The sequence below is a fragment of the Phoenix dactylifera genome, chromosome 16 (assembly GCF_009389715.1).
Source record: "Phoenix dactylifera cultivar Barhee BC4 chromosome 16, palm_55x_up_171113_PBpolish2nd_filt_p, whole genome shotgun sequence".
NCBI classification, from domain to species: Eukaryota; Viridiplantae; Streptophyta; class Magnoliopsida; order Arecales; family Arecaceae; genus Phoenix; species Phoenix dactylifera.
The window spans coordinates 8,558,606-8,567,844 of NC_052407.1; the positions used below are offsets into that span (position 1 = coordinate 8,558,606).

General features: G+C 40.8%; 1 protein-coding gene across 2 annotated transcripts; it reads left to right on the forward strand.

Annotated features, from left to right (window-relative positions):
- Positions 1-1,105: 1,105 nt before the first annotated feature.
- LOC103700925 (protein IMPAIRED IN BABA-INDUCED STERILITY 1-like) lies at positions 1,106-8,830 on the forward strand. 2 transcript variants are annotated; one of them, XM_039114425.1, is made up of 9 exons: positions 1,106-1,541; positions 2,112-2,396; positions 2,490-2,807; positions 3,682-3,909; positions 4,980-5,077; positions 6,647-6,758; positions 6,841-7,443; positions 7,525-7,672; positions 8,435-8,830. In XM_039114425.1, the coding sequence occupies exons 1-9, from the start codon at positions 1,215-1,217 to the stop codon at positions 8,452-8,454; spliced, it is 2,139 nt and encodes a 712-aa protein (XP_038970353.1). In that variant the 5' UTR covers positions 1,106-1,214; the 3' UTR covers positions 8,455-8,830. The 2 variants fall into 2 exon arrangements, with proteins under 2 accessions (XP_038970353.1, XP_008781045.1); XM_008782823.3 differs by having other exon boundaries at positions 1,107-1,541; positions 7,540-7,672.
- The last annotated feature ends 409 nt before the right edge of the window (positions 8,831-9,239 follow it).

Sequence of the window (9,239 nt, forward strand, 5' to 3'; positions counted from 1 at the left end):
TTAGTTTTTGAACTTGTAAGTAGATCTTGCGTTCCTTATGATCATATCTTCCGTGCATAAAATCTGTTTGTGGAAATATCATGCTTTTCTCAAAATTATGGATCAGCATATATGTTACGAAAAAATCGTGCTTTATTACGAAAAATAGTTCTATAAATATTTTAATAAAAATAAATTTATTATAAAATATGAATTTGATCATGTCATTTAGTGTTTTCATCTATTTATTTGTATATTTTACGAAAAAGATAAAATTTTTTTAAAGGCTCTTAAATAGTTATATATATGAACCCCTACATTGGAAAAATTGACACATAGATATTCATACAAACAGTGGCCCCGCTAACAAGTATAAACTTGGCATATAAACATGAATCTATGTCGATTACAAATACTGGCCTTGTCACGGATCTAAGGCATGACAAATCATGCTCTGGATCTGGATGGTGACAAGAGTAGTCTACCCTTCACTTCAAATGTCATTGCTTACTCTCTTGCAAAAATTTTTGGCCATCCTCCTTATTTTCAATAGTTGTTACATAAAAAGTGTCATGGGTAGCATGGTATCTAAATCGGATGGTAAGAGGCCTATCGATTCGGTGTTGGTATCCGAAATATTCTATATACGCCAGATTCATTTCTTCTGTGTACATCGATGTACTCAAGCCCGAGGGAATAAAATGGCACTGCTACTGCAATTATTGATGTAGAAGCTCACTCTTTTGGGACTCATGGGACCATTTTAGAATTCTACGTTCGGCTCGACCAGAGCTTTCCTATTCTATTCTATGATGCGCGAATCACATGATCTAGCGTTGGGTTTGGGTGTCCGACGTTCCAACGGCTATATTAGCCGCGATGATATCGGGGTGGGTGGGTTCGTTGAAGAATCCCACTCGTCGTGCCCTCCTTCTCCTCCCGTTTCCCGCCAATCTCGCGCGCGGGGAGGAAATCCGATGCAGGGTGACGCACCCCACATCATCACAAGTTGGAAGAAGCGATAAAAATCTCACCTTTCTATCTTTAGCCATGCCGCGATCCACCCTCCCCTCCGATTCTCCTATGTTCCCTGATCCTTTTTCCCCATCTCCCATCCATTATTTCCCCTGGGTGTGTCTTGGATCCCCTCTCCCTCTCTCGCTCTCACAATTCCCCTGTCCTCGGGCACCGGCACCCCCGGCCCTCCGCCGATGCCATTGGAGACGTAGGGCGCAATGGGCTGCGTGGCGTCGAAGAATGCGGCCGCCGTGACGCCGGTCGTTGACTTGGCCGGCGTTTCGGGAAGTCTGGAAGCGTCGTCGTCGCTGTTCAACCGCCCGAAGCTCGGGAGCTACGAGTTTGGGGACCGCAGCGAGTCCGGGGAGTCGGGGAAGATCGGCAGCGCCAGCAATTCAATGATCTTTCGGCTGGGGAATCTGCATCGCTGCATCGAGGGAGAGCAGGCCGCTGCCGGCTGGCCTGCCTGGCTCACCGCTGTTGCTGGAGAAGCCATTCAGGGATGGGTGCCTCTTAAAGCCGAGTCCTTTGAGAGAATGGACAAGGTAATGAACAGAGTTTATGGCAAGCAGTCTGTTTAGTTATCCCAATTGCATGCTGAATCACAAGATTCCTCATGCAAGCATTGAAGATTTAGGAAAATTTTGAATGGGCCGCCATATCAATCCATGAATGAATTCTATGATTGAATGATGCATCATAGTTTATGACAAAGTTCTCCGCATTCTTAGCTCTTTTGCTTCAGCGTTTCTTGGATGTTTTCAGCTGTCCGATGTTCTATTATGGCCTCAACATTGATGTTCGGCAGCCGAGAAAAAAAAATGCTTGTGATCAATGGGAGGATAGCACTTTATGTTTTTGTCATTCTAATTCGTTGTTATAAATTTGCATGTTTTATCATAAAATAGTTATGTAAACATGGGAATCTCCTAAAACCGCTGAGGAGATCATGATATGTTCTCATATTCGGATGAGTATTTTGTTGCATGATTCTGCAATGGTTTTCCTGCTGGTGACATCCAGTGGTTCTATTTCGCATTCACGCATTCTGTTTTTGCTTCCTTGCATGACTGTTACTGACTAGATCTTATTCCCCATGTCAACTGCGTTCGAAGATTGGACAAGGTACCTACAGCAGTGTGTTCAGAGCACGCGAACTCGACACAGGAAAGATTGTTGCATTGAAGAGGGTCCGGTTCGACGTTTACGAGCCTGAGAGTGTTAGGTTTATGGCACGCGAGATACAGATCCTCCGCAGGCTCGACCATCCCAATATTGCCAAATTGGAGGGACTGATTACATCTCGACTGTCATCTAGTATCTATCTTGTTTTTGACTATATGGAGCATGATCTTGCCGGGTTGTTGTCTGCTCCTGACATCAATTTCAGTGAGCCACAGGTTTGTCCACATTCTCGACGAGTTCTATAAAGTGAAGAATTGGAATAAGAAATTCTGAGCAGTTGAATACTTTCCTGTGCATATGCATTGTAGATCAAATGCTACATGCGACAATTACTATCTGGACTCGAACATTGCCACTCACGCGGCATCATGCATCGTGACATCAAGTGTGCAAACCTTCTGATTAATAATGAGGGGATCCTGAAAATTGCCGACTTTGGTCTGGCAAACTTCTTCAGTGCCGGGCAAATACAACCACTGACTAGCCGCGTCGTCACGCTATGGTATCGCCCGCCTGAACTTCTTCTGGGTTCAACAGACTATGAAGCATCTGTGGATCTGTGGAGTGTTGGTTGTGTTTTTGCAGAAGTGTTTCTTAGGAAGCCTATCTTCCAAGGAAGAACTGAGGTAATCATCCTATGTATACCTTGTGCATATTTCCTGTATTTGTTTTTTTTAAATGCAAAAGATTATCTTGCTACTTCTAGGAACAAGACAAGTGCACAGATCAGCCATGATGATGACAGAACCATGACATTTCTGCCCCTTTTCTTTCTTTTTTCCTTTAACTTATAACGTAGATTCAATTCACTAAAACATAAAAAGGTAAAAAAAAAGTAAATCACTAGAAGCGAGAAGAAACCAGAAAACAATATATTGTGGGAAAAAGATGATACAAATCCTTTCCTTTCTCTGTAGTAAATGATAGGCAACTCAACATGCAAATCTCGAATTCTTTCCAGCATTTTCACTCTAAAAATTTCATGCTGTAGTTTCTTTAAGGGTCTCGACTGTGGAATGCATTAGGATTTGGCTACAGATCAATTTAATGGGATACAATTCAAGAAAACAAACCAGCACTGAATTGCAGCTATAGCCATGGCTGATCGGTAGAATACCTGAATGATATCAATTAAAATGGGTGCATATCTGACTTTAACAATATTCACATGAAATCGAACATATGAGGAGAATTGTTCAAAAATTTTACAACTCAGGAATGTATATATATGCTTGTACTATTAACCACAGGAAATAGTTTCAGAATTGTACTGTGGACACTGCACAGCATATTTGCATCTCCGATTCTTAAAAATGAAGCACCAGCCATCTAGCAACGCAGTGGAATACATACAATTGACAGTCATCAAAACTATTTTTTACGTATATTGTGGTAACATTTCTTTAATCTAACAATCTATAGATTAAAAATATATTCTCTCATACTCAAGTTTGCACTATGGTAAGTTATGAAGTCTCATTATTTTTCTTTTACTTTCAGGTTGAACAAATACATAAGATATTTAAGCTATGTGGTTCTCCACCAGAAGAATTTTGGAAGAAGTCCAAGTTGCCCCATGCAACACTTTTTAAACCGCAGCAACCTTATGGTAGTTGCCTCCGAGAGACACTTAAACGTTTACCAGAAAATGCCTTTAACTTATTAGAAACTTTCCTCTCTGTTGAACCATATAGGCGCGGTACAGCCTCGACCGCTCTTGCATCTGAGGTAGCTTTATATAAAGGAATTCATCTCTCATTATGTTTACATATTTCATTTATAATGCTTCTTCTTTTCTTGTGTTGTTTTAGACAAAGTGGCATACGGTTGTCTAATCTAATTGCAGTGATGCCTGCTTGCTTTTTTCAATTTTTTATAAAATATCTCTGAGCAGTAGCTTTTGGGTTGAAAAAGAATGAAACTTAATGCGATTATTTTACCAAAAAGATATGGAACTGTAAATTACAGAAGAGGATACAAAGAATCACAGAAGAACCAAAAAATGAACGATCCAAAAATAGCACATATTTTTACCTTCCTCTCCCAACAGGAATCCGGATTGATGGAAGAAGGAACCTATATCCAAAATTTCGATGGTTGTGCTCTGTTATATAACTTTGATTTTTGTACATTTCCCCAAACAACTCAAGCATCACAGAAGGTACTCCAAAATTCCAAACAACTCAAGCATGACAATAGATGTTACCATCAGTTCTAGACACTGATTTTGGCTGCTCCAAATTATTTCTGGTCGAGAAGACTATCACTAGTCATGGTCTCTACCAACCTGGTTAGCAAACAGAATCCTACTTTGATGGTTTGTTATGTCTATTGCTAGCTGACCTCTATGACACTGTGAGATGCTTTACCCTGTGCTCTCTCTCCCTCTCTCATATTTAGAATATGGTCTTTAATCTTTGAAACAAAGGCATCCAGGAGTACTAGACTTTCAAGACCTTTATCAGTTCTAGGAGAACCTGTTATTGCTCCAAATGTAGTCAGTAGCCCAAGTTCTGGAGTATTATAAGTTCAGCATATGACCATCTAGGATAATTGGAGCATTTTGGCCCTAGAAGACTTGCTTAAGCTATAATGTTCTGTCTTTTACTGCTTTTATCTATCACAAGAAATCATGTCAATATGACAGTAATGTTTGCGACGGCTTGTCTGAGATTTTTTTTTTCTTCTTAACCTGGTTTTCTATCATAACTACTTCCGATATGAAATATTTGGGGATCATGTTGGTATGTCAGGTTGCAATTCTATTTGATGTTCTTTTTTTCCTCATTCATGTTCAGTATTTCAAGTCAAAGCCATATGCATGTGCTCCGTCAAGCTCGCCAAAATACCCACCTAACAAGGAGATTGATGCAAAAGCCCGTGAGGACGTACTCAGGTAAGCTTTCACAATCTTCATTACTTCACACTTCCAACTTCCAAGATAAGAAAAAAATCCTTTCAGAGGAAGAAAAAAAAGAAGAGGAAGCTAATTTCTAGAAGAATGATCATCAACTGTTCTCGTATTTGCTGTGTTAGTTGGTCAGGTTCACGCATTGCAAGTAAATTCAGTTTGTGGATGTTGAACCTTAGAAAGTTGGATACCAATGGAAGTTTAACATCATATGCATAATGCATCTACGATCCTATCCAAATATAAATTTGGTTTACAATATTTTGCTCCCATAATTTCCAAACCAGAACTTTCTCTTGCTCTTTCTATATCAAACAATTAAGCGAATGTAACAACCCAGGACCTCACCCAAAATGGCTAGCCGGAAGGTATTATTTGGGTTCCTTGATCCTGTATAAGTACCCAAGATTTACCCAGCAAATAACCGATATGGGACTAAACACACGTCCGCACAGGTCCTCGCATATAAAAAGGAGTATGGATTGGATGGTTGGTGCGTTGGTTTGATGGGGATGAGGTAACAGGTTCGATTCCCCATTCCCTCCTTTTTTATGTGAGGAACCGTGCGGGCGTGTATTTAGTCCCACATCGGTTATTCGCTAGGTAGATCTTGGGTACTTATATAGGATCAAGGAACCCAAACAATACCTTCCGGCTAGCCATTTTGGGTGAGATCCTGTGTTGTTACAAATGGTATCACAGCGGACCCGGCCCATAACCTGTGGACTAGGGGACACTGCAGTACGGATTTATTGGGGCTGACGACGGACTGATCATGGTGCTTGTGATTAGATTTGAATGGATTTGAACCCTTAGCCTGACGAGGACGTCAGGGCTTGAACGGGGGAAGTATGTGAGGACCCGTGCGGGCGTGTGTTTAGTCCCATATCGGTTATTTGCTGGGTAGATCTTGGGTACTTATACAGGATCAAGGAACCCAAATAATACCTTCCGGCTAGCCATTTTGGATGAGGTCCTGGGTTGTTACAAATGGTATCAGAGTGGACCTGGCCCATAACTTATGTGGACTAGGGGACACTGCAGCACGGATCCATTGGGATTGACCACGGACCGATCGTGGTGTTTGTGATTAGATTTGAATGGATTTAAACCCTTAGCCTGACGAGGACGTCAGGACTTGAACAGGGGGAGTATGTGAGGATCCGTGCGGGCGTGTGTTTAGTCCCACATCGGTTTTCGCTAGGTAGATCTTGGGTACTTATGCAGGACTAAGGAACCCAAACAATACCTTCCGGCTAGCCATTTTGGGTGAGATCCTGTGTTGTTACAGCGAACCCTAATACGAACTTGACCAAACATAAGTATTAAATCAGCTAAATTATCTGTAAATATTACAAAGCCAAACATCAGTAGTTATTAACGTATCCAGTGACACTTAAGCCTTCTAACGCGGCCATTGTCAAAGCCAAAGCCATCTTTGTTTTGCAAATCCTTGTAAGTCAGTAAAGGAAATGTAGTTACTCATATCTGATACCATCATCAGACAATTCACTTTGTAGAGTTTTAACTGATCTTCTTTTTTTTTTTTTTAAGGAGAAGGGTCCATTGTAGGCCGTGTGGTATAGAAGCCACAAGAAAACCTTTAAGAACATATAGAACTTCACAAGAATCAAATGGGCTAAGCAGAGCAGCATCTCTCCAAAAGGTAGAGCTCTCTCTCTCTCTCTCTCTCTCTCTCTCTCTGAGAGTTATATGATTTAGGGATCAGAAATTCTTTGTTCCTGCAGGACTCATGGAAAACAACTGGAGGCAGTAGTAGTGGTGCAAAGAGAGATCCAAGAGAGAATGGTGACACCAGAATGCTCATAGATCTGCAGCCAGTACCAGAAACGAATTCAAATCCCCCAGACAAGGGTCGATATGTGAAGCAGACCTGTCAGAAAGACGTTCTTCCCTCAGGTCCCTTGCAGGTGCCTGCCTCCAGCGGCTTTGCATGGGCAAAGAAACCAAAAGAAGACCGTTCATATACCAAATCTCGTTCCAGATCCAACTCAAGAAGCCACGCTTCTCGTGCACTCGATCATTCGAACATCCCGCATATGAAAAATCCTTCCAACCCAAAGGGACAAGCTGACAGACTTGTCGGACATGCACCACGTTCGAAGTCCAACAACTGCAAGCCATACGAGATTGCAAAGGATAAGATGCTCGCACAACGGTCACAACCAGAGATTTCAGACCGTTACGAGATCGCAAATCATGCGATTATGAACCAATGGACAAATCCAGGAGAACCGGACTTGCTTGATTCCTGTGACTCCTACCATTCTCGGGATTTGTCAGATGCACTTTACAAGAGAGATGCAAAATCAACTAAGTGCAGCATCTTGGTACTGGTGCATTAATTTGCCTTTTTTTTTTCCCTACTTCTCTGTCTATTTAGCTATAATTTAACTGTCAACTTGAAAAAAAAAAAAAAAACTCAGGATTACAAGGATCAAAGACAAAGTGTTGAGTTATCTGGGCCTCTACTGTCTCAGTCATTGAAGATTGACGAACTTCTAGAGAAGAATGAAGGGCACATCGGCCAAGCTGCTCGCAGATCATGGTTCCAGAAAGGTAAAAAGTGAAGCCTCATTTCAAAGCATTTCATGTGTGTACTCATTTTTCTGTGGTAACCATTATTCTCTTCACATCAGCATGATGTCCTGCTTCCCTTCTTCTCGCGACATCATGTATTCTGAAATGGAAATTAAAATTGTCTATAAAGCCCTTTTCACTACTTCGATTCGTCTCTCTCGCACACAGATACACTCGTGCATGCGTGCGCGCACACACACACACACACTACATTCTTCCTTTTCACTTCCAAGTTTCACTGAGCTTCCCTCACTCACCTTTTACTCATCCTTCCTAAACCTAGCATAATCTAATCAATATTTGCTTTGCTGATATCGTTTTCATGTTCATCATCTATCTTTCTACTGCTACCAAAAGGTCAATCTGGCCATGGTATCGAGTCATGAAACCAGCTCCGAATCCTGACACCTAAAAAAAGAAACCAGAAGTCCTTCTCTCCTTTATAGGTGACTGAAGGGGCTCACAGAATGTAATCACTCGTTGAATTGATGATTACGCTCTGCAGCCATTTAAAGCTAATATGATTTGCACATATATGGGTTTGGCATCATTGGTTAGAATATGCTGTCAAACTATATATTAGAATTTGGCATTCTTGGATTTGGCTTCTCAATCATTTCCTTTTATTTTAATTGAATAAATTTTAGGTGCAAACTTCAATCTTGTTTGCTAGAGAAATATTTGTTTCTTAATATGCTGTTGAGCGGAATCACAATGACTATCTTTGATTTTCATGGGCAGGGACAAAGCAAGGACATTGAAATTTATGGACATTTTATTCTCAACTAATGGATATATGTGTCCTCGGAAATTCGAGAAGTGTATCCTGAGCTACTCCGAGAAACAATACTACAAGCTACTCCGAGAACAAATGCCACAATGGCGACCTACCAATTAAAGGGTGAAGATGATTTGAAATGTCATTCATGAATCTTTTCTGTTGGACATCAAGTCTAAAAGTGAAATTATTTGATTAATCATAAGTGAATTCAGGGATCCACTCCAAGTCATCAGTCGGTACTTTCGATGCTCTTGGCGCTATTGATGTGCAGTAAGTCAGATAGTTGCAAACACTGCCTTTTAATTTTCAGCTATTTTAGATCTTGGAATGAACTTATAGATGGTTAAGAAAGCAAATTCCTCAGAAGATCTTCTAGATGCCTCAAAAGGAGGCAATTCTCCTGTAAAGATAGCTTGTACAGAATCAGAAGCCCGTATTTTTTCAAAACCCAAGGCGAAAATACTCGAATAGATGTTGCTAGTTATTTGATATGCCAAAGAGATTTCAAGCCTGTGACACTAAAATTCTGCCAATACAAAACAAAAAAAAAAAAATTGCTTATCAAAATATCCAATCAACAATGGGGAAACTAGGAGAGTGCCAAATGCCAAGTTAGTGAAGTCTTTTGTATAAGTACAAGAGGCCTGCAGTGGATCCTGCCCTTACTCCGATATTCAGCAAAGCTAACCTAGCTCTCACTGAAAAAAAAAGGGAAGAAAAAAAGCCAACAACTATGGCAGGGAGATCTATTGGGCATACATGAAT

Coding starts and splice junctions, on each gene's coding strand:
- LOC103700925 (XM_039114425.1), top strand. CDS start 1,215: ATGGGCTGCGTGGCGTCGAAGAATGCGGCCGCCGTGACGCCGGTCGTT. Junction 2,397..2,489: donor TCAATTTCAGTGAGCCACAG/GTTTGTCCACAT, acceptor TATGCATTGTAG/ATCAAATGCTACATGCGACA. Junction 2,808..3,681: donor TCTTCCAAGGAAGAACTGAG/GTAATCATCCTA, acceptor TTTTACTTTCAG/GTTGAACAAATACATAAGAT.